Source organism: Ambystoma mexicanum, chromosome 9, assembly GCF_040938575.1.
Source record: "Ambystoma mexicanum isolate Mex_15411 chromosome 9, UKY_AmexF1_1, whole genome shotgun sequence".
Taxonomy (NCBI): domain Eukaryota; kingdom Metazoa; phylum Chordata; class Amphibia; order Caudata; family Ambystomatidae; genus Ambystoma; species Ambystoma mexicanum.
Window position 1 is genome coordinate 277,553,646 of NC_090931.1, and position 26,247 is coordinate 277,579,892.

The following is a 26,247-nucleotide window of genomic DNA, read 5'->3' on the forward strand; positions in this document are numbered from 1 at the left end:
TGGTATCCACATCTGCACAAACTGGTGATGTGAGATCCCATCAAACTCCCGCGCCAGTACAACCTACTCACCCAGCATGAGGGACTAACAATGCACCAGCGCTCAATGAACTTGGCAGAATGGCTCCGGACATCTCAACCTGCCACAGAGATGCATGGATATCTTGAAAGAATCAAGAGAACCAAACACTAGGCGCTGTTACTTTGACAAATGGAGGAGATTCGTAATTTGCTGCCAGGCTAAACAGATCAACCCCATAGAATGTACTCCATCTCACATTCTAATTTATATGCTCCATTTGCTAGATGCACGGTTAGTGTTTAACTCCCTAAAAGTCCACCTGGTGGCTTTGTCAGCCTAGACCTCTCATAAGGCCTCACGGTGGAACGTATCAGTCCTCAAAGCATTTATGGAAGGGGTAAAGAGACTCCACCCTCCAATTTCTAACCCACCGCCAGGTTGGGACCTCAATGTGGTACTCACTAAGCTCATGGGACCCCCTTTCAAGCCTATGCACAACTCTAGTCTCAAACACCTCTAAATTTCATGTAAACCAGTCAATTGAGCTACCGACTTTCTTCCAGGAACCCAACAGCTCAGCTGAGGTAAAACTCCACACTTTAGATGTGAGGAGAGCAGTCCTCAACTACGTAGACAAGACCAGACCGCTAAGAAAAACAGATCAGCTGTTTGTCTCCATAGCGCCAGGCAGAGAAGGTGACCGCATCTCTAAGAATGCCATCTCTAGGTGGATAGTCGGATGTATCCAACTGTGCTATTCCCGATCAGATAAACACTGCCTTTTACGCCCAGGGCTCACTCCACAAGAGGTACTGGAGCCACTCTGGCTTTCATTGCAAATGTCCCCTTAGACAGTATTTGCAAGGTGGTTTCTAAGAGCTCTGTACATACTTTCAGTCGGCACTACTGCATTGACACCCGTTCCAAGACAGATGCACAAGTGGGACAAGCAGTTCTAAGACATTTATTCGGTCATGAACCTTCTCACATCCCACCTCCTTCCACTGCTCGCGAATCTATGCTCAGCATATGACCTAAGCAGATTCCACAAGCCTTGGAAGGGATACATTACTAACCTTAATCTTATTTCTGATCCCTGTATCTGCTTGGATTCACATGCGACCCACCCTTACACCCCCCCCCCCCCCCCCCCCGGAGAGAAGGCACATGGATGCTTATGAGCTTTTCTAATTCCAGTTCCCACATGCCTGTGCCCAGCTTCGATAGTCGCAGCGCACTGCTATGACTAAGGCCTCTGGCGACGCCAGAGTACACACATCTTCCCATAAGAACTCCGACCACCCCAAACCATCTCTCGACAACTCCAACTGAGGGCCACGCGCGGTTGGTTGACGCCTCCCGGCCTACCAACAACAGAGTTCCTGCTGCTTTACCAGATGTCTATCATACACTCACTCCGGTGTAGGGTGCACATAAACGCCGCTTGACAGATGAGGCGGAAACGCCGAAACTGTTGTCGGAAAAGCTAAAAAAAAATCAGATTTTCACTCAGTGAAACATCATAAGGAGCACTCTGCTCACCAGAAACGAGCATCAGACCACGGAAGAATATGTAGAAGAGTCCTCATCTCTTGATTCTACCCTCAAGAAAGGCCCTAGGGAGAGTCCCAAGGACATACCCAGTGCCCCTTGTCTCAAGGAACTCCTTCTGTGCCAGAGGTCACCCCTCCATTCTGTCTTCCACCACCTGGACTCGGTCACAGTTTGAGGACACTATGGGGACAATCTAATTCTTTGTGGACTATGAGAAAGCTGCTAAATCCAACAAAGCCTATTGAGCAGCCTCCTGCTCATCCTACGGTGGCAACTCCCTTTCCTGCTTTAGCCCTACCAAAGTTCTCTTTATGGGGACATTCAATTCACACAAGCAGACCAGGACATCTGGATATATGATAAAGATGACCACGGCCAGGATGGTGACGATACCTACTTACAGGACCAGGATGACCCAGACTTCATCATTGTCGAGCCTGTTGACCCTTCGGGAGTGGAGGGCGGTCACTCTTCTCCCATTGAAGACCGGCCCCTCTACAATGAGCTGCTAAAGAAAGCTGCCCACCACTTTGGCATGAACACTGACAAATCCATCCCTGCAGGGACTGACTTCGTTGAGGATACTCAACGAGAGGAAACCTATTGGCCAATCCATTCCTCTTCTGGAGTCAATTAGAGTCGTTCCATCACAGTCTACCCTCTCCCTTACTAGGGCGGTCAACACACAGGTAGAAAAATCTTTCAGGGCCATTTCTTCCAATCCTCTTTACATCAAGGTCCATGTCAAGCCGGACTCCCTGGTGGTGACCATGACGCAGAGAGCTGGTGTCCCACTCTCAACCTCCTCCCAACAAGGAGTGCAAAAGATAGTACACGCTGGGAAAATGTATTGCAACCTCTGCTGCATACATTACCAGTATAGCAAACCATACCACCTTGCTTGCCAGCTACAGTAGCACCTAATGGGATGAGGTCTCACGACATCTGGACTCTGTACCAGATCCAACACAATCCCATCTTAAGATTGCCTCCGAGGGGCAAGCAAGTCTTCCAAAACATCCTGAAGAACGTACTGGACTCTAAAAACTACTCAGGAACAGTCATTGCAGTGTATACCATTCTTAAAAGACTTTCCTGACACAGGTTTCAATCTAGAGACACAGGCGAGCCGATTAATATGCCCATCAAGGAGGATCTCCTCTTCGGCAAAGGTGTTGACGAGCTGGAAACGGGGACTCGTGGTCAAATTGCCAATAAGCCCTGCATCCCCAGGGGAGTGCTTAACACATGCCGAAACGTTCAGACGCAACGAGGCAAAGCGCGTCTAGTGCATCTTTCTATAGCTCACATTTTCAGTCGTGCAATCCCAGCAGCTGGCGTTTCGCCACAGAAAAGGACGATGCATGGCTGCAACCTTTAGATGCGCAGCAGGCCCTGTTGCCAGATGACGTGCAGATCCTCGGCCCCTCCCATGCGTCCCCCGTCGGGGGTCATAACTCGTTGACCAGCAATGGTAGGGAATGGCAGACCGCTGGCTTCTAGATACAGTGGCCAAGGGATACTTTGAGTTCCTCGAAACACCTGTCCACTATCCACCACACATGTCCTCCGCTCACCTCAATATCCTCAAGGTGGAGATCCAAATTCTGTTACAAAAAGTACCCAGCAAGCTCGTGCCCCTCAGACCAAAATCAAGGTATTTATTCAATGTACTTCCTTGTTCCAAAGAAAGATCTGACAATGCACCCAGTGCTGGACCTGCACCCTGCAAACACGTATGTCAAGGCTCAAAAATTCCAGATGATTCAGGAAGTCATTCCTCTATTAAAAATGGGGTTTACATAGTGACATGAAAGATGCATACTTTCATATTTCAATGTTGCCGGCGCACAAAAAATACCTCTAATTCAAACTGGGAGACGAGCACTGCCAATTCTAAGTGCTACCCTTTGGCATTGCATCAGCCGCCAGGATATTCACAAAGGTCCTAGTAGTGTTGGCCACACACTTGCGAAGATGGTCCATTCCAGTGGACCTTTACATAGACTACTGGCTAATTAGCAGGAATTTGCCCGAGAGGGGCCTTCAAAACATGCAGCAAACAATCAATCTGCTGTTCAATTGGGCTTCTCCATAAACTAAAAGTCCAGCCTAGTAAAGCAATTTCTAGGGGCACTAATCAAAACCGACATCAGGCTAGTCTACCCCTCTGAGGAGAGGGCCCAAAACATGCTGTTTCGAACACCTCAATATGTAGCCAGTCTTCAGGTGACGGTACAGATGGCAATGCACATGCTAGGAATGTTGGCTTCCTGCACCTACCTAGTGCCTTATACCAGGCTGCACATGCATTCAATGCAATAGTGGTTAGCGAACAATGGTCACGGGCAAGAAGGTTGTGGGACGATCTAGTGCTGGTTTTGCAACCTCTGGTTCAGTCGCTACAGTGGTGGAACAGAATCTGCTAAAGGGACAACCTTTCCACACACCGGCGATCCAAGCCACTCGCAACAGTCGCATCTGACATGGTGGTGCACTCCATCCCTTGACCATACCTCTCACAGCCTGTTGACACTAGCATTGACCAGGAAACGCGTAAGCCTTCTGGAACTTCGAGCAGTTCTCGAGGCACCTTCAAAACTCAGCTAGCTCAGAAAACGGTCCTAGTCCTAACGTACCGCAACACAGCCATGTTTTACACACAGGGGGAAACTCACTCTCCAGGGCTGTCAAAACTAGCTCGGAACATCTGGCCGTGGGCACTATATCACATGTTCCTAGTGGCTCAAGAGGAACTCTATTCTCTGGCAGACATGCAAAGCAGGAGTACAATGCCACCCCCCTCCTGCCCGTGCACGAATGTAAACTACAGACGTGCTACAGTGTTCTTAAATTTGGGAGTTTCCAGAAATTGACCTTTTCGCGACCCAAGAAAACACACAATGCCCGGATTATGCAGTCTAGGTTTCCCCAGAAAGGATCCAAGGGGAAAGCACTGCTGATGAACAGTTCAGGGAAATTAACATATGCCTTTCCCCCCAACACCCCATCTCAACAAAATAGTCCAAGCTACGTTACACCAGGAACAAGTAACGCTGATCAGGACGGCTCCACTGTGGGCCTGCCACACCTGGTTCACACCTACAGATGTCCCTGTGTCGTCCTACGAAGCTGCCCAGTATGGACAACCTGTTCACTCAAGATCAGGGAACAACATTGCACCCATGCCCTCAGAAGCTGAACTTAGCAGCTTGGCTCCTGAGGTCATAGAATTTGGTAACATTAACCTAAACCATGGGTGCATGTAAATACTGAAGGAGGCACGAGAGTCTAACACACAATACTGCTATTTTAACTAATGGAAATGCGTAGTATTGTGGTGCCGGACACTGTCTCGCAATCCAACCGACTGTTCGCCAACCAATATAGTCAACTTCGTCATCTACCTACTTGACTAGGGATTAGTCTTTAACTCGTTCAAAGTACTCCAAACGGCTCTCTGCTTACACCACGTCCCAGAAAAACATTTCGTGATGGAAGGTGCCTGTAGTTGAGGCTTTCATGAAGTGCGTGCATTTGTCCACCCATAAAACTATTGTGCCCATTGAACATGTTACAGAACCAAGGGACAACACTTTGTAGAGGAGCAGGTAGACTCTATCCTGCCAGTTCCAGCCCCCTTGCCGCAGTCAAATTGGAACAGTTGGAGAAAAGCCATAGACTGGATCCCCTACATCATTCCTATACCGCATCGAGTGTATGAGGATGTTATACACTCAACCAGCCGTACAGAATGTACCCTCGCACTGAAGGCGTGGAAGGATGTCGTATGAAAGAATGCTACATGGAAGGATGCTGCCTGCCAGGATGTCAGAACGCACCTGTGAACATCATGGATGTAAGTTAAGGTGAAATCTGAAGAGGACCAAGTGATATCATGGAGATATATGAACCTATGTTGAAACAATATGAAAACACTAAGTAACGATGTAACTGACGCACTAAGAGTAACATGTATCCAAAGCTAAATTAATCCTGGAGCTAAAGAAAATAAAGTTGCTTGCTAGAAACACAACACTTAGAAGCTTGCTATAGAGGAATATATAACGTGGCAAGGATTGCCATGTTCGGAAAATGGATGCTGGCTCGCGTTGAATGTAACCATGCTACCTCAGACAGGCGGGAGCTGTAAAAATCTGGTGACTCATGAAAACTGTTTTGTGTGCAGAGCTGACGATGAATCAAGGTTGGCCTTTAGTTAACTATGCTATTTTCAAGGAATAAGCACAGAGCATAAAGGGAGTACATGGACAAACTCTGAATGTGGGACATATTCCCTTTCCTCCATAGTGAATGGGCGTACCTTGCTAGGGACTGGAGACAGAATCTTTTTCACCAGAAAAAAAATGATCTCCTCCCTCCAAATCCAGACGTGCATGGGGGTGTGGCACCGGGAGCATGCACTCTCTCAACGCCACCGCCAGTCCTTTTCCGCGTCAACGGGAACAGACTGCTTTCACCAGCGTTCCTAGGTTAGGCCTCTGGCCTAGTAATTCCACGCACTCTTCCCCCGAGAAGTATTCTTGTCTTTTTTCTTTTCAATTACTAGGTACTGCTTTGTCCTCTGGCGCAATGGCCGGCTTCAGCAGGTGTCCAGCCTGCGAGGGTCCCTTTCCAACTCCCGAGTCCCACGCCATTTTCCTCCGGTGCTTTCGCCCAGATCACCACTGGGACTGCTGTACCGCGTGCAAAGCCTTTACTCTGCGTGCAAAACAGACTAGCCAGGTGGTGGGAGCGCTTCTGAAGATTGCCTCCAGAGGACCTCAAAGCGTTTGTGAAGCAGAAGACTAGGCCCAAGCTAGGTGCCCTGTTCCTCTGCACCCTCCTCCCAAGGAAGCGCCCGAGCAGACAGGACCTATCGGGTCCTAAGACCAGCAACATCACTGAGGGTGCTCCATTGAACCAGGGGTCGCAAAATCCTACCAGCTCTACCGCTGAGGGCTTGCAGGGCTTTATACCGGGTCCCAACCCGAGGGGCTACACCTTAACACCAGACCCATGTCTGAGGGGGCGCCTGCATGCAGCACAACCTGCACCATAGTTGATTGCACTCTGCCTACCAGGCCCCGACTTGAGAGGCAGGGTAGGCCGCCGCCACTGCGTAGTGTGCTGGTCACAGCCCAGCAAGTCCCACGACGCAGGCACGTGGCACAGAGCAAAACAAAATGGCGATAGTCCCAGACAAAATGGCGGCTCACCTGGTGCCTTTTCCCTTCAGAGGGCAGGAGGAAAGGGCGTCCAGGTGGGATTGGTCAACACATCACTTGGTCCACATCCTATCCATCCACTTCGCAAGGCAGGTATACTTCGCCTTATGCAGCGAGTCGGGGCACACCCAGGACACAGCAGCCTCAGGGCGCAACCACTATGTCTATACCGTCATGCACTCCTCCAGCCTGTGAATACAGGTTCTTCGAGAAATCCTCACTCATGAGAACCACAGATGGGTACCAGCCTCAGGGACGTGCTCCCTCCTGCTCAGCCACAAGTACCCATGGCCACACCGCCTGTGGGGCCACCTCGCCCCCCATGCCTGTACCAGTCATAGCAGCCCTGACCTCATGCCTGTATCAGTCACCTCAGCAGCCTCAGGCACTGAATCAGCAGGCCACAGCAGCCTGCACCCAGCACTCCTCCTGCTCCCCAGGACCCGCAGGACACCACAGTGGACACAGACGAGGAGGACCACCAGGACACTCAATAGTTAGCCAAAGCTTTTCATAAGCAGCTGGCGGGCCTTGCTGAGTACCTAGGAATCCTGAAGCCACCGGTGGAGCAACCAGAGGTTGGGGGTACAGGCTGAAGTTCTCACACTAAGCCCTGCTGCCAGAACCGGAATCCCACTTCAAAAGGATGTAGTTGCGCTTGCCAAAAATGGTGGCTCAAGCCACAATCTACCATGCCTACCAATAAGATTTACAATGCTAAATACATGCAAACTGAAGGGTACCCCCTCTTATTGTCGGCACACCCCAACTACATTCCTCAGTGATAGTAGCAGCATCTCTGTACTCCAAGCCACAATAATCTGCGGCCTCGGCACTCCTGGGCAAGGACAAGATCTTGGAGGCGTTTGGGAAGAAAATGTATTACAACGCCACTCTCAATCTGCACCAGGCTAATGCGAATGCCATGTTGACTGCTGTCAACCAGAAGTTATGGCAGATTGCTGATTTCCTCCCGGAGCTCCCTACCCACAGCCATGCTCACCTCAAAGATCGGCTGGCTGTGGGCAAAATCGTGGCACAAGTCCTAATGGAGTCCACGGTGGCCCACATTGACACTTCAGGTCCTGCAATTTGCATTGCCACGGACATGAGAAAGATGCTGTAGCTAAGGGCTACAAAATTCAATCCAGATGTGCAGGAACGCATACTATGTGTATAGGCGCTATATAAATAAACTCAATCTGTTTCAAAGCGCTTCAAGGCAAGGGAGGGAATAAGGGAAAATACATTGACCTTCTTACAGGCCATGAACAGCAAGGATGTGAAATTAACTATTGTACTCGGCCTGACGACATTTCTGGTAGAGCCGGAGAAAAACAAAAGGTGAAGGAGAGGGGTGCAGAAAGGGAGGGGAGTAACCAAACAAGCGACTATCGTACTAGGCCTGACAACGTTTCAGATGGTGCTGGGGGGGAGGGAGGGGGAGAACAGTAAGGTGATGGGGAATCGACAGACTAGCTTGCTATCATACTAGGTCCAGGGACAATTCTGATGGGGTAAGTGCATAGAAGAAAGTAAGGGGAGGGTAGAAGATGCGAGGGGGGGGCAAAAAAGGGGAGGGGAGGAGAGAACAGAACAGAACAGAGTAAGCAGTCAAAAAGGGTGGAGAAGCAAGAGGGGAGAGTGAATACAATTGCAGAAGTCAGTAGTTATACATAATGTTGCAAGCCAGGATACAAGATTAAGATGGGAACAGCATGATTCAGGGCCACCATGAGTACAAGATGCAAACGAAGTTAAGCATAAGAGTTGCCTTTTAGGGGGGGAGGGGGGTGACGTGTTCCATTCCACAACGTATGAGGAACTTGATGATAAGAAAAAGAATAGCTCGCAGACAGCAATCTTTATCGATCCTCACAAGTCCACTCCTAACACCTACAGCCTAACGCACCAGTGCTCTGACAAGGGGTTGGTCCTTCAGAGGCTTTCAGGAGAGACGGTCCAGGCAACCAGACAGATCCCCTAGACAGCACAGGCGCAAACAGCACAAGGTGGCTAACGAGGAGTTTTGCCAGTCCCACTTAGCCTCCGCTTCAGAGGGGAATAAATTGTGACAGACCCATCCGGTTCCACGAGACTCCAGTGGGGGGCAGGCTTGCTCTCCATACACACCACTGATGGACAAGGTTCAGACCCATGGATCCTCTCAGTAGTATCCATAGGCTTTCGGCTCCCCATGTCTCACTCTACTCCATCTCCTCCACAGATTGCTGCAGCAACATTATTGGTTGCAAAATGCTCACTTGTAGTGAGCAAGGCAGTGGAGGAAGGCATAGCCTCACAGCAGGGTATGGGCTTCTATTCACACATTTTCACCATACACAAAAAGAACCGGGCTGACCTGAGTTTTGGACCTTTGCACCTTGAATTTTTTCCCCCTCCCTCTCCAATAGTTCAAGATGATTACCCCCACCCTTCATAGTGGAGACGTTGTGTGCGGGAGACTGATTGCCTTTTCTTGTGCCATACACAAAGAACCAGGCTGAATTTCTCTTCCCGTCCCCCCCAGCCCCCCCCCCCCACCACCCCCCGGCACCCCCTCCAAATGTTCAAGATGGTTACCCCAGCATTGAGAGCAGAGACATTGTGTGCGGGGAAACTGGATGTGCTCCCTTGATCTGAAGGATGCCTACCTTCACGTCCCAATTTGGGAACCACATCAGTCCTTCCTGAGATTCAGGATCATGGGTTTTCACTTTCAATACAGGATTCTACCCTTTGGACTCCTTTCGGCCCCCAAGGTCTTTTGGCTGGGCGCAGACAACTACGAATGGCAGTTGAACGAGCAGGTCTTTCAGGGGATCTTCATCAGGTGGGGGTCATCCGCTGGTGGATCTCTTCACCACCAGTACCAACAGGAGGTGCCCCAATTTGCTTCCTGGCAGGGGCAAAGCAGGGTTTCACTGGGCAACACAATGCTGATCCCGTGGAACATGACCGCTTACGCCCCCCCCCGACCCCCACTCCCACTCCCCTGGTGCACAGGGTCATCTGCCGGATCAGGAAGTTGAGGGGCCTTCGGATCATTCTGATAGCCCCATGCTGGCCAGCAAGACCCTGGTTCTGAGCTGCTCACCCTGTCGGATCAGGCCCCTGTACACCACCTGCTGGCCCCAGCACACCTACTCTTTCAGCAGGGGGGGGGGCACAGTCATCCACCCCTCCCCGCAGAAGTTAGTCTTCGCAGCGTGGTTCCTGAACAGGTCTCCCTGAAGCATCTGCTGGACCTGTCACAGGCTAACCTGGCCATTATACAAGGGGCTAGGAATTACGCCACCAGGAGCCAGTACAAAAGCAAGTGGACCCGGTTCTGTCACTGAGCAGAATCCAAGGAAATTGATCCCTTATCTTGCACGTTGGGCGACATGCTCTCCTTCTCTGTGCACCTCGCACATTCAGGCGTGAAAGTAGACGCATGCCGCACTTATCTGCCAGCCATTGGTGCTTACAAGAACTCTCAGGAGGCAGTATTCTCAGCCTCGAATCCGGCGGTTAAGAGGCACTTAGCTTGCCTGACTAGGCTTTATCCTCCTATCAAGAAACCGCATCCGGTGTGGGGCCTCAGTTTGGCCTTGGGCATAAACCATTCGAGCCGATAGTGTCTGCGACCACCAGGCTAGTAGCCTTTAAGACGGCCCTCCTAGTGGGCCTTACCTTGGCACGCCGAATCGGTGAGATCCAGGCACTGGTGGCTTCAGAGCCATATACTACATTGCATAAGGACAAGGTGGTGCTCAGACGCACCCCGCATTATTACCCAACGTTGTCTCCTCTTTTCACCTTAATGAGGAGATGGTGCTTCGGATGAAACACAGAGCTGACGTCAGACGGGCGCTAAGATTCTACCTGGACAGAACTAGAATCGAGAGCTTCCACAAGTCAGATGCCCTATTAGTCACCTTTGGGGGGATCAAAACCAGGCTGTCAGCCTCCAAGGCTTCCATAGCAAGGTGGATGGTTATGGCCATCGGAGACGTATTAGGGGCAGCACAGGCCATTGCCAGCAAATATGCATGCCCACGCCATCGGAGCTAAGGAAACAGCGGTAGCTTTCCAAAGGCACGTTCCGTGGCAGGTTATCAGCAAGGCGGCTACATGGGTTACTCTCGGCTTTCTGGAAGCACTACTGTTTGGATGCCAGCACCAACTTGGACGTGGCATTTGGTCAGACAGTGTTAAGGAACTTTTAAGATGGCCAACGCTCCAACCTGGGCTACATTCAGTTGTAATCGCCCATACAGAATAGAGGAAAGGGGACGGCAATGTAGGAGTAATAAGTTACTCAACATAGTGACTAACATACTCGTAGCCCACAATCCCCTTTCCTCCACACGTCCCACCCCCCTCCCCCTTAATAAAACTGGTGTAATTGGGTAATGTTAATATTTGACACGTCGGGGGGGGGGGGGGGACTGAGTGGTGGGGCTGGTGGGTAGAGTTGTGAGAGCGCGTGCTCCCAGGGCCGTGCCTGTCTGGATTTGGATGGGAAGATGATTTTTTTTTCTGGTGAAAAGGTTTGTCACCCGTCCCTAGTGAGGACGCCCATACAGTATGGAGGAAAGGGGACTATGGACTAGGAGTACATTGGTCACTACAGTGAGTAACTTATTTCTCCATAGATGGAAGAAGACAACATCTGTGCCACAGTGTTGGTCAATTAAATGTGTACAAAGATCATGTGTCTAGAGACCAGGAGGAGCAACAGCACCTTGCATAAATTGAATCAAATAGCAGTATGAAATGTACACATTTGCGGTCTCTTCACATGTGACTCAGAAGTCGAAAACAAAGGCTATTCTTTAGAGCCCTAAGATAGTGGTGTGCTCACACTTCCTTGAATGTTCCATGACACTAAACCAGCACAAGGTCAGCTACAAACCGAAGACGTTGGCTTGTGACCTACCGAGGAGAGATGATGGACTAATTGGGAAAATGGGGAGTAGTAGGATGGGATTCAAACACCTAGTTTTCATTTCAAGTGCGTGCTGCTAAGGAGCCAAAAGTCCAAGGTTGGGATAGTATGCCAACCAATCAGTGGGGTTGGCGGACAACCTAATATACAATGTTGTGGAATCCAGTCCACTGTAATCAGTATTTTACATATTTAGAGGTAGTTAAAGGTGTGCCCTACAGATGAAGGGCAACCAATGATGCACTAATCCTTATGTTCAATAAGTAGTTATGTTCTCTTCGCCAATCCCTTCCATTGATGGGATTTGTATTTTGCCACGTAGAATGACCCCCTAGATGACGCATATTGGGGTATAAGACCTCCATGCAATCAAATTTGTTTGTGTGTAAGCATCAGTCCGATGTCTGCCAGTTGACCCTGCTTTATTCAATTGATAATAAGGTAGTACTTTGCCATATTCTTGGAGTACGATTATTTGTTCGCAGATCCATTATTGTAATTCCATCTACCACAAAAGACGCTTCAAGGTGCTAGAGCACAACTTCACCTATGCCCACAGACTAACTTAGCAGCCTGGCTCCTGAAGAATTTGGTCACTTAAACCTAGACCAGAGGTGCATGGACATTCTGAAAGAAGCACGCAATCCAAACACAAGACATTATTTCAACAAATGTAAATATTTTGTGTTATGGTGCAAAGCACGTACAGTCAATACAATTGACTGTTCACCGTCACATGTAGTACACTATATGCTGTATCGGTTAGACGCTGGCTTAGTCTTTAATTCATTAAGAGTACAACTAGCTGCTCTCTCAGCCTATGCCACATCACAAAGTAAAGTTTCATGGTGTAAGGAGCATGCGGTTAAGGCATTCATGAATGGTATTAAAAAATGATACCTTCTAGTTTCTAATCCAACTCCCGGCTGGGACTTGAATATTGTACTTTCAAATCTCATGGGGGGTGGCCTTCGAGCTAGTTCTCAAAGCCAGTCTTAAACCTCTCACCTATACTGCTTTTCTTGTTGCATTCACATCTATAAGATGGGTTAGTGAACTACAAGCACTCAGTACCTTCAAATAACCCACCTCCTTCTCCAAGTACTGCTTGCTAATCTATGTGAACTGTGATTCTAAGCAGATCGACAAGCCTTGGAATGCATACTTTACTTAGCGTAATCGTATTTCTGATGCTTGTCTGCTTAGATTCACATGTGCTCTCCCTTCCTCCCCTCTTGGAGTTGAAGGTTCTTGGAGAAATCATAGGTTTTCACACTGCATAACGTACCTAGTCTCCACTCTTGCACGTTATACTCCCTCTAGTCAGAAACAATGTGAGGGACTTTGACGCGGGAGGGATCATGGGTACAGTCGACATCACACTAGGGATATTACAAACGCTCCCAGTCGAGGTCCCTTTTCGAACTTCAGAAACATGTCCAATAGTCTGCGCCCAGCACTAGATGTCGGCCTATTCAAAGCATTTGAATCTAAGCAAATAAAAGCATCAGAAATGCGATTACGGTAAGTAATGTGACTTATTAGTTTAGTATCAAGTTCCATAGGAAACCCGAAAATTTAATTAATAACTTGACAGAATATTTGACGGGAAGGGGGTGTCCCCGTTCCCCAAAATGATAGATATATCTCCCATGGTGCTTAGCAGCAGAGGCTTTTCAGAAATGAAAAAAGCTGCCAAATTTTTTGTTTGCGAGAGATAACGGGTTATTTCCAAAATAACCAGACTTGGCTGAAAAACTAAGAGGAGAAATGCCAGTTGGAGGAGGAAAAAGGATGAAATGGCATCAGGCTAGAGGTGGGGAGGGGGAAAAGGACACACTGAAATTGGAAGTGGTTTTGGAGAGGGGAGTTGGGGAACCAAGTTCAGAGCTTGAACATTTTCTCATAACAAGGGTTATTTTCGCATATCTACAGGGATAGTAGAAGACTGGATCTGGAATGTAAGTGTTGCACAAATAACTGGGGTTATTTTACAAATAACCCAGAGCTATTTGTAGTATATAACTATAATCTGGGTTATTCTAACAGCGCTTATGTGAAAACGTTTTAAAACAGTTAAAAGAAATGTGATTAATAAAGAAAAAGTGGAATGTTAAAAAGCTGTGGTGTGGGGGTGTGGTAATCGGTGTGGCCGAAGACTGATTACTTTAAGGAACCGAATGGTGCAATATGGAAGGTGGACATGGCCAAAGGCCATGGCTAGTTTGCCCAAAATAAACCTAGTGCGGTGGCCTCTGGCTGCGGCCACTGGCATGGCCAAAAGCCATGGCAAGTGGGCCAGTTTAGGAAACCTGTTGGAGCACTATGTAAAGTGGCCATGGCTAGTGGGACTTGAAAGCTATTGGGGCAACATGTAAAGGGGCTGCGGCCAATGGTTATGGGTGAAGGCCATGGCTAGTGAGCGGGAAAGAAACGTGCTTTAAGATGGTGGGCCTGAAAGACATTGAGTCGGCTGTGGCCACCTAGTGGGTGCAAAAGAAACATTGGGTAAATATGTACAGTGGACATGGCTGAAGGCATGGCTCTGGGCAACCCTCCAGGCAATCATTCTTCAGTTGCCAAGTCCTTGGGAAAGACCATATGCAAATCAGGCTTGGTCCCAGCCCAAATGGGGAAATGAAAATCAGCCTGAACTGCTTGGTTAAATCCCTTCTGCTTGAGACCACAAGCAGTAGGTTTGGCCTGCCTTTGCAGGTTATACTGCCTCAATATAGCAGAATGTATGCCCAAAGCCCTACAGTTTCATTGCATAGGCAAGTTGTCACTGGTTGGCTGTGGCCAACCTATTAACTTTTTTTCATTAATACTTTTTGTTTTTAATGTATTTCCAGTTTCAGAAGTGGTTTGCCATGTGTAGAATTTACCATTGCTTCTTCCACTCGCCATCTGCTTAAACCCCCCATGCCTCCTAAGCCCCCTAACGTTTTTTATGGAATGTACAGTGTCATGTAATCGATTGTAGAAAAAGTAATTTGTATGCCTATTACGGTTGGGTGGGAAATGGTCAAGATCTGTACTATTCAGGGCAGGAAATAACTGAGTCGAAGCTAAATTGAGTTTGTTTGCCTCAAGGAACATGGCGAACGGGCACCAGGAACATTACATTAAATTGGCTCTTTTCGATATGGCATGCACTTGTAATAGCACAGATGGAACCACCTCATTGTAATTTCTACAACCATCAGGCATGTTTTTTCAAGTGATAGATTTGTAAATGTATTTTAAACAAATCCTTTTTACCAGATTAGTTTCATAGTCCTCAGCAGGTGACTGGAATGAAATGGTAGGAGACTGGCCTGTTTTTGTGAGTGCAAAGTTGCATTAGAACAAATCTGGAACCTGATTAGCAGTTAGTCTGTTCTAAGTTAGTGTTTAAGTTATTTCGCAATAACCTGGATTACAGATCTTGATATTTCATCATTGATTCTACATGTTTATTGAAATTTAGGGACATCCTGAAGAAGCTTCAACTTGCCTTAATTGGTATAGATATTTGGTTATTGTCCAATTCATATATTATGTGACTGAGAATTTCTATTTTGTTTTTTCTAGCTTATGCTCCCAGATGGTGTCACAGTAGAGGTTATTGTGGTGAACGTTGTTAATGCAGGACACATGTTTGTGCAGCAACATACACATCCCACATTTCATGCTTTGCGTAGTTTGGACCAGCAGATGTTTTTGTGTTATTCTCAGCCTGGAATTCCAGTTTTACCAACACCTGTGGAAGGTAAGTATCTAATAGCAGCCAAATATCAGCAATTGATATATTGGTCCCTTAGACCCATGGAAATACTATTCATGTTGGAGATGTGTATGTTTTCTTGATCTCCCATACGGATACTTTAATTTAAGTATGTTGATAAAGGGAACTATAATTTTCTCCTGTTGCTTGTTTACAATTAATTTCCAGTGGCTGGACGCTCAGTACATGAGGTTCACATAGGAAATGATTAAAAGAAACATTTGCTTTGTTGGGAAATGCTGCACAGCCAATCAAAATGTTCCTGCCTATTCTTGAATCAAAACCTCTCCATTGTTTCATTGTTTGACCTTGCTTTTTCTTTGCTAATAACCACTTATTTGTCTTGTTTTGTAATCCTGCTATTTCAGTCTCCACCCTGAATCAGTGTTCCATAATTTTATTAGCTTTTTCTGGGAAAGAAATGTACAATTGTTCTAATGTTGTTCGCAACCCCTTGTGTGATAATGGGACAGTTTTATAACTCCACTGAAAAAAATAATACTTTTGCCATTCTAATCTGCCATGGTTTTTTAGATCGTAATGAGTCTCTACGACAAGCTCTGTAGATGAGAATTTATGGACAGCCGGGTTAATCCTGTGACGGGGTGCTTTACAATTGCATTACCTAAACTAGTATAAGTTAACTTGTAAAAAAAAAAAAAAAAATCAAGATTTAAAAGGTGGTATTTAAAATAAGTTTTGGCCTGTTTAACACAACCACAGTGCCATTGCAGCCTTCACTTCAGTCTGCAATGTATACTCCTTTTCATTTGTAGCTGAACATCTCTTTAGCATTTCAGTGCTGTAAAACTGTTCCACACTTAACAGTGTTGGCAAAAAGGTTTAAATGCACACTTTGTACAAATGGTCAAATTTTTCATCTTGGTAAATATACACGCATAACCACAAATTGTAGTGAGTTTCTCCGAAAGCTTGCGTCTTTTTAAAATTAAATAATTTGAAAACATTTTTGATTTTGGTTGGTAGGCAACCTTATACAAGATGAAAGCAATGCAGATACATACAGAGAATTTAGATTTACTTTTACAGTTATGATTAGATCATACAATACATGTTAAGTTGATTCTGTCAGTTGAAATGATTACTATGGTAAAATATTTCTTGTTCTGAGGACCTGTGATGGGTCTGAGGAAGCCCTCAGATTCAGTACTTTACATTACTATGATTTAGAACACATGCATTCTAATATATACAGAGTTAAAAATAAATAAAATCAATTCATGGCCACTATCTTTTGCGTCCATAAGTCACATACATACATCCATACATATTGCCTCTATTCAGGACCCACCTTACTCAAGATCTTTGTTTCTTGGTCACATTCTAAATTTAACGTCAGTAGGAACGTAATTGTTGCAATGTTTATGGAAATCTGGTTAGCATTAAATATCTTAAACCACATGTATTTAGGATTAAGTACACTACATTTTCCTAAATATTTATCAAAATGTTCTTTCAGCCAGATAGTAAGATTTCTGCATTTGGGTAGAAGCTGTTCTAGCGTTTCATTTTCTGAGGCTAAAGTACAGAATCTGCAAAAGGTAACACTTTTTAATTGTTTGTGTCTTGGGGCCATTGCATCTCTAGTAGGCCAGAAGTGGAAGTGTAATCGCATTAGATGCGCTCTATATTTCTGGTCAGGGAATTGTTGAATATGGATCTGATACATTAATTTCATTTTAAAGTTACCAACCTTAAAAGCTTTGTACTTCATGCAAGTATGCCATAACACTATCCAGTCGTGATCGGAGGTATTTTTTTTTTTTGGCCAACTCGGGGCTTTCCATTAGGAGGGATACCTTTAGCCGCATCTTTCATTATGTTGATGCACTGATCGCTCCAGGGTTTTAATGATGCATAGTGCTTCGGTCAGAGCCGGGAGCAAGGTAGGTGCTTGAGTATTGGCTAAAAGGCATTTTCTATAAAGAGCCAGAGATTGCCAGGCATTGTTTGAATGGATGGAATACCTAATTTAGATCTGACTATTTGAATGGGGAAACTCTTGGTTAAAGCTAATAATGCTTTCCAGTATATTCCCTCAATTAGGTTCCAATTTGGCTGGTTTTACTGGGATTGTAACCTGAGCGTCAAATGTTACTGTTGGAATGACTGTCTGTTTATAAAGCACTATGATTGGCTTGCAAGTGAAATTGCTGTACTTGTGTATTTTGGCTTGCGAAGTTAAGTCTCCATTTTATATCGAATTTTATTTTTATATGCTCATTCATGATAATGTTTTGGCCAAGATATTTGAATTCTTGCACTCTTTCCAGATACATGTTATCTATGCTGCACTTGTGCAAAGACGTTTTCATTTTACATTTTAATAAGTGTTCGATTTTTGTATATTGATCCTAAGTAAATTCTTTCCTGCGTATGCTTGGAATACACTTATGTTTCCTTTATAGCCCTATCGGTGTTAGACTATTACAAGGTGATCTGTGTACAATAACCATGAAATTGGTTGACCTCCCACATTGGGCGCAAAGGATTTGGTGGTTTCAAACGCCACGTTGATGTCTTTTATTTAAAAATTAAACAGTGGATGCAAGTATACAGCCTTGTTTTAGGCCTTTGCACGTTGGTATGGTTTGGTTAGGCCTTGTTGGTTCATTTTTATCCGGATTGCTGTATCTGTGTAAAATTGTTGGATTAGCAGAAGTAAATGGGACAGCCTGCTTTTAACAGTTTGTACCATAAAAATTCTCTAGAGATTGAATCAAAAGCTTGTTTAAAGTCAATAAATGAAAAATCTGCTGGTTGATTGTTTGCTATGACATGATTTTCGATGGCATTCAGAATTAGTAGATTAACCGTAGTGCTGAGTCTTGCTACAAAACCAGATTGGTATTTGTCCACCTGTATAATCTTTCTTAACCAGGTCTGGATATCTTGGAGGAAAAGCCGTGCAAACATTTTACCCGGTATATCGAGCAGAGCTATTGGTCTATAATTCAACGTATCTGCTCTATTTCCCCTCTTAAATATAGGGATGATTGATTATTTTCAGGTAGATGGGATTACTTCTGTCTCGACAATCTTTAGCAATATTACGTTAAGAATGCAGGCCCAGGTATTGGGATGAGCCTTCAAGATGGTATTAGCCCACCCGGACCAGGGGCCAGCAAGGAGCTTAGTTTTTGATTTAACATGACTAAGTGAACAAACACTGACCACTCGAGAAATTAGGCTGGTAGGAGGGAGATGATTAATTTCCTTCTTTGGCAAATGGCGTGGAGAAATGTGAGCGCCATGTTTCGCTTATTACATTAATAAGCCGAGTTGCTGTTAAGGTGTAATGAGTGGTTTTTAACCATTTCCAGAGTTCTCCACTTGATTTGGCTCCAGTTGCTTTTAGCATACATTCCTCATCTATTTGGATTTTTTTGGAGTTTGCAATTTATAGATCTTGTTCGTGTAGTTCTGATCAAACTTGCTCTCTCCTCACTAGTACTTGCTAGTATATCCTTTATCTCTTTTCGCATGTGTAATCATATTTTTGTTAGTTACATCATATGGCTATTTGATTTATTCTCGGCCTCAGTGTGATCTTTGGATTCTATGAAGAAATGTCAGTATTTCTCATATACACTTCATCTTGAAAGTACTTGATTGTCTTTTGTAAATACTGTGCTGAAGCTATTATTCGTTTGCACCCTTCTGAAAGCTGAATGCGATCTCTGTGCTAATAGCCAGCTATCCGACTCCCTAACTTCCAGCTCACCTCTAGAATGCTGTGATCGCTATGTGGTGTTGGTATTATTTTAAAGTTTTCTATTCAGTCCAAGTGATCGTGCGATATGAATGCATAGTCCAAAATCGATGCTGATGGATGTCTATCCCACGTAGTGGCCGGAGGCATATCTTTTCATTGTACCATTTAACGTGATTACTTTCCAGTCTTCCATAAAGAGTAACCATCGCTTTGCATGCACTGAGATCAATCATTTGTAGCTGTACGTTTCAAATCGCCAACAATTAATGTTATTGTAATCGTGACATCAGTTATAAGCTCTAACATTTCAGTAACTAATCCTATGTACAAATCATCAGTTATGGTGCTAGGGTTCCAATAAATATTGAGGATGACTATGGTGGATCCCTGGGAATTTTCCCATACCCGGCAAGATTAGTTTTGTCAATTGAATGCCTGCATAAGGAGAAGCCCATTGGCACAATGTCGCACGTGTGGTCAATTTAATAGCAATTAACATACCTGCAGATGGTCTTCCTTTCTGGTGTTTAACTGCTGGGATCCAACAGATCTCATATCCCGCCGAGGTAGGTTGATTTGTCATTCAAGTTTCTTGAAAAAACTATTCCATAGATATTTACCGGATTTTCAAGGTGTTTCTGCATCAGATGTTTAAATCTCGGCTGGTAATCCATATAGCCATCCTCATATTTGCAGACTTGGTTGCAATCTGGCATTAGTATTCATCGTGGGACCTTGGTTCGTTTAAGGGTTTGATCAGCTAGGCCCATTTTGATTTATTTACTTTTTACTTAGTTGGCTTAATTACTTCTCTGTTTAAGTGGCCAGTTCTCCCTAAACAGTTGATCGTCAAGGATTGAAACTTCAAACTGTTAGATGTAATTTCTGACTCCTGCTGAGCATCTACTATGGCTTTCTCTTTCTGATCTGATAGGATATTTATCAACTTTCAGACCATACACTTGAAGTTTGTCTTTGCAGTTCCAAATTATTTCTTTAATTGGGGATGGAACTGTGATTTCCACCGTGTCCATGTATTCGCTGTTCATGTTTTTAATGCCTTGTATATCTCGGGATCGTATTAGCTCCGGACTTGGTATTAATTTAAAAATGGCAAGCACGGTAGATCTAATTGGGAATGGTTCGTGTAGTTGTCAATCATCCTGAGCGTAAGGATCTCCTCTTTGGATGAGCGTGGCTTGTTCTTAGTGTCATAATACCTGTTAGATGGATAGTTAGATTGCACTTTGAAGGTTGTGTTCTTATTTTGCAAGCTTTCGTGCAATCTAGTTTTTCACCAATATTTTTATGTACACGTTTGTTTTGAACAGTCAGTATCTTTGTTTGTTCTAGGGTTAAAAAATCGCAGTCATCACTGTTATTGTGCTCACTGTTAATAGCTGCGAGTATAGGTAAGTCACTAATTGTAGGTTTATCTGGGAAGACCACATCAGGTAAAGTTGTGGTTGAAGAAGTGGCGAGGTTCAACAGATCCTATGAGTCTGTTAGACAGTTTCTAATGCGTTGGTTATGGCTTACTCATGCCTCCATACTGCATGGAACATCCATCGCTAGGAACGGGAGATAGATCCTTTTTCACCAGAAAAACCTTCTTCCCCTTTAAAGTTACAGGCACTTGGGGGTGGGGGAGGGGGTGGGGGGTGAGTTAATGGGGGGGGGGGGGTGTGCGGCCGGTGCTGCCCGGGGAGCTTATGCTGCCCTGACTACTCAATCCCCTTTTCCGCGTCGCCGGGAACGGGCCGATTTTCACAAGCGCTCCCAGGTTTGGCTTCGACCTTGTAATACCACACACTCTTCCCTGGATGCATTCTTCTGTCTTTTTGTTGTCTTTTTATCAATCAGGTACTTGGTCCTCTGGTGCCAGGCTCCTCGGCGCATGTCAGTCAGCAAGTTTCAGCAGGTGTCCAGCCTGCGAGGGGCTCTTCCCCACGTCCGATCCCCATGCTTTTTGCTTCCGCTGCCTTGGCCTCGATCACTGCTGGGAACGTTGTACCGCATGCGTTGCGCTTACGCTGCATGCTCTTAAGAACCGACTAGCTCGTTGGAGGGAGCTCCTCAAGAAGTCGCCTACAAAGAACTTGAAGGACTTTGTCAGACATAAGTCAAGGCCCAAGGTAGGGCCGCTTTTTTCCAGCGCACCCCGCAAGGGCGACTACTTCCCAAGGAAACTCCCAGGTTGGAGGAACCCATCAGATTCTCGCACCAGCATGGGTACCAAGGCTATTTCAGCTACTATTTCAGATCCTTCCGGAGACGGTGCTGAGGGACTGCAAGGTTCCGTTACCGGGTTTAGACCCGGGGGCTATGCCCTAGTACGGGCTAGATGTCTGAGGGGGTGCCTTCACGCAGCACTACCAGCGATCCTGCCATGGGCAATGCGCCTACCATGCCCTGTCCTGAGGTGCAGGGTAGGTCTCATGCTCCACCGCCAAGAGTCCTGGAGGAGGCCGGGCACAGTGAGCCAAGCACCACGACTTCGGCACTTGCCATGCAGCGCGACAAGATGGCTGCTTGACCGATGCTGTCCCTCGCAGCGGAGCAGGTAGGTGAATGAGTTACATGGTGGGACTTGTGTCAACCAGGTACGTGGCCTACTGCTTATCCATCAGCAGCGCAGGGCAGGTTTACCCCGCAACCATCTAAAAAGAGTATGCACCGGCCCCAGCGGACGCCCGCTACCCCGTAAACGTCACCAACCGGCCTGTGAGGACAGGTTTTTCAAAAAGTTCCCCTCTCATGAGAGCTCCTCTGATGGGGACCTTCTTTCGGGATGTCATCGGGGACATGCCCCTTCCAGCCCCTCCGCCTGTGCCCATAGTCATTCCTCCAATGGCTCCATCGCCACAGACCCCGGTGCAGCCACAGTTGCCCTTGCCGGCTCCTTGGATTCTGGCTCCCCTGCCTCCCACAGTTCAGACGGGTCCACACCAGCCTCCACCACAGCCACCGTCTCCAGTTCCAACACCGTAGCCCTCGGCACCCAGCACTCCTTCGCCTGCTCCGGACCAGCTGGACACTCTGGTGGACACTGATGAGGAGGACCCTGACACAATAGTCAGCCAAGGCCTTCCATGAATGGCTCGCAGGTGGAGTATTTGGGGCTTCCGCAACCTGAGGTTGAACAACCGGAAGCAGGTGGGGGGGGGGTCCTGGCTGCAGTCCTCCGATGCAAAAGGACATTGTCGCTCTGGCCAAAAAGGGATGGCTTAAGCCCTACTCGGCCTAGCCTGTCAATCTGCGCCTCAACGCCAAGTATAGGCAAATGGAGGAGGGCTCCACTCTTGCTGTTGTCACACCCTCAGCCGCACTCTTCGCTGATCACTGCGTTGTCACTTTACTCAAAGCCTCAGTCCTTGGCAACCTCATCCTCTGCGCTGCTAGGTAAAGTGGAGAAGATCTTGGAGGCTTACCGAGAAAAGCTTTATTCCAGCACCTCACTGCACCTTTGTCAATCCAACACGGATGTCATGCTGGCAGCCGTTAACCAGAGGCATTGGCAGGAAATGGCAGACTTACTTCCAGAACCTCCAGTGCAGAGCCAGGCATGCTTCAAGGCAGGGCTGGCAGAAGCCCAATTGGTGGCACAGGACATCATGAAGGTCGCTGTGGCCCACATTGACACCTCTGGCCAGGCCATACACATCGCCACAGACATGAGGGTGACAGCCTGGCTTTGGGCTACTAAATTCAAACTAGACATCCAGGAATGCATAGTGGACCTTCCATTCAAGGGTGGCCACCTTTTTCACTCCACCACCGATGAGTAGCTAATAAAAAGAAAAACCATTCCCAAACTGCAAAGTCTCCATCCTTACAATGGCCACGCCCAAGGTGTACACCCAGTCGCATCAACACTCCAACAAGGGGCGGGCATTCGGCGCGTTTCAGGACTTCCAAGAACAGAGTTCTAGACAACCTGACCATTCTCCAAGCCCTCACAGGTGCAAACAAAAGGTTGGGAGCAAGGGCTTCTTTCAGGGGGGGGGGGGGGGCATGCTTGCCCTTCAGAGTTTTGGTATCAGAAGTTAGCAGGTCGCTGGATCCTTTCAGCAGTGGCCACGGTGTACAGTCTTCCGATTCCTCTCTTCTCCTCCCATAGATTGGGACAGTAACTCTGTTGGCATAAATTTGGTCGCTCATCGTGAGCCAGGCAGTGGAAGAAGGCCCAACCTCCCAGAGAGGCTTGGGCTTCTACTCCAGGATTTTCGCCATGCACAAGAACCAGGCTGGCGGGGAGCCCGAGAGCCCCAAATGGGAAAGCAGATTCTGGCAGAAACACAACGCGGTTGTGTTGGAAAACGCTGCGGTTTTTCTTTCTGAGTTTCTCTGGCTCCCCGCGGGAGCCCGAGAGCCCCAAATGGGAAAGCAGATTCAGGCAGAAACACAACGCGGTTGTGTTGGAAAACGCTGCGTTTTTTTTTTCCGAGTTTCTCAGGCTCCTCAGAGCCGGAGGAGCCTGAGAAACTTGGAAAGAAAAACCGCAGCGTTTTCCAACACAATAAGTTGTATTTATGTTTGCGGTCGCTTCAAAAGCGACCGCAAACATAAATACGTTTTTAAAGCTGTCGTTTTATTTCTAACTTTTCCGGGCTCCTCCAGCCCGGAAAACTTAGGAAAAAAAACGCAGCTAGTGCTTATTTTTTTTTTTTTTTTTTAAATAAATAGCACTTACCGAGATTCAGCTGCAGCTTTCCTGCTCTGGTCTCCGGTCCCCGTCCTCCGCGTACAGCACTAATGAAGGGAAAGCCACCCAGCGGTAGCTTTTGTTTACTACAGCTGTCTGGCTTTTCCTTCATTAGTGCCGCAAAAGCAAAAGCCAGCACAGGAGGGCCTCCATTTCACAAAATGGATGCGCCCATGTGCTTGCTTTTGCGAATTTTGAGCTTGAATAGCTCAAAATTTTACATAGGAAGTTTTAAAAAAGAGAATGCTAGTATTTTTTTTTTTTTGGTTGCCTATCTATTTTTTAAATTGTTTTACTAGACCATGCCTTTAATATTGTTGATGTGTCAATGGGAGTGGCGCCGGTGGGCGGAGTCGGGGAGCGCATGCTCCCAGGGCTGCACCCTCACACACCTCAAAATTTAAAGGGGAAGGTTTTTTCTGGTGGAAAAAGGTTAAGGTTCCTTCTCCATCCCTAGCGAGGGGACTATGGACTAAGAGTACACTAGTCACTACGGTGAGTAACTATTAATTTCTTGGTGACAGTTATACTGTGGATTGCTGCTCACCCTTCTCCATTCTACTCTGATTAACTTGAGTCTTAGTTGGGTCTTTCTTTGCTCTAGGAGCAGATTGATGGGCGTAGTTAGATTTCCTATAAATCGCTTCAAGACATTTTGATTTTTGTTTGTCATTATTATGCTTTAGGATGGCATGCTACTCGCCTGTTTTTTTTCTTTTCCTTCATAAACTGAAGGTTCACCCTCTTTGTTCAAGTTTGACACTGCTTCGTTCACATTCGTGGTGATTTGACAAAGCATTGCGTCTGACAAGACCTCCACATCTTCCACCTCCTTTACAGATATAGTACCCACCGCGATTGCCTCCTTTGGTTCCTCCGCAATGGTGATGGTATCCGGAGTCTTAATTGAAGGATGACCTACCTTTTCTTTGGTATGAGTTGAATTGTGAATATTGCAGTTCTCCTGCTACCAATCAACTTTGGAGGCTACTATCTCTAGCATGTTTTTGCACATCCTATTTTTTTATCCAGTACAAATATTTTTTTATTAAACTCTGGATTCCTGTGTTAATGGCACTCAGAGCGATTTCCCACGCCAGGGGAGGGTGAGGTTGGATACCAGATGAGGGACTCGCAGTGTGTTTGATAAATGACATTTGGGATGAGAATGTGGGGTTTGGAGAGGATCCTGATGATTCAGGGTTAGAGTATTGGCAGCTGCGATAGGTTTAATGGAGGGCTTGTGGTTTTGAATGCAATCTGTTCCTCTGATTCGGTTGCTCTTGGCTCAGAAGTATTCTCAGCGCTTGGCGATTTTTGTCAGCCTCATTGCAGGAATCATGGTAGTTTGTATGAGCGCCACCAGAGTTAGTTGCGCATATGGTTCTTGTAAGGACAGCACTGCTGCCATGTTCATTAGGGCTTGGGCGTAGAGTATTGGATGACCATTGCCCACTGAGTAATGTATCAACACTTTAGTGATTGCAGTTGAGGCGTGTATTACCTCCCTTTCCGACGCAGTTAGCTTAAAGAATGAACCTTATGCCATTTCCTCGCTAATTAGTACTAGGAGATCTAGTAATGCATTGTCGGGTATCTCCATGGAATTTTGTTGGCTCGATTTCCCCCTTGCCTCTCTGAAGTTCTCACTATTGGGAGGGGATGAGGTGGACGCCTTTATTTTGATTAGCCCATAAGGCTCTTATGTCCATTGAAATGGGTTTGGAGTAGGGGTGTACTGAACTTCGGCTTCAAGTAAGTATTCGGCCGAATTCTGGCTGAAAAAGAGCTATTCGGCTCTTGCCGAATACTTTGTCATTCTTATTTGAATACAATGCAACAAGAACTCAGAAAGGCAAAAATAGACTTCAGTTTGCAAAACTGAATAGAATTAGACCAGACACTTGGCCACAAGACCAAACAAATTGCTATCACACAGCTGTAAAATATCTGATCTTGTAATCTGCTCTTTAGAGCATGTTTTGTTATATAGTCTTAGACAAGAAAGGTGCTCATCTTTTATACTTAGCCAGCAACAATACAGAAACATCTTTTCTTTTGGCAAATGTTTATATGCAATGTGCACTTTCTTCAGTTGGAAAAGACCAACTGAAAGAAATGTGCATATTTCACTTTAGGATGCATTCAGTTCCTGTCGTGTCACTTCCCATTGTGTATGTCATAGTGCCCCTTTTCTTTTTTTAATGACTTGAGTCATCAGTTTGACTCAGTTTAACATTTCCTGATATTTTATCAGGAATAAGGTGCATATGTTTGTGTACTGGTGTGAAGGAGTGGTGAAAA

The 26,247-nt window shown here is 46.2% G+C and overlaps 1 protein-coding gene across 3 annotated transcripts in view; it reads left to right on the forward strand.

Moving 5' to 3' along the window:
- AKAP1 (A-kinase anchoring protein 1) overlaps positions 1-26,247 on the forward strand; it is a 970,220-nt gene that overhangs the window by 664,538 nt on the left and 279,435 nt on the right. For all 3 annotated transcript variants that reach the window (XM_069614626.1, XM_069614627.1, XM_069614628.1), the window contains one exon: positions 15,310-15,487. In XM_069614626.1, coding sequence (XP_069470727.1) covers positions 15,310-15,487 — 178 coding nt within the window. The remainder of the gene's footprint in view (positions 1-15,309; positions 15,488-26,247) is intronic.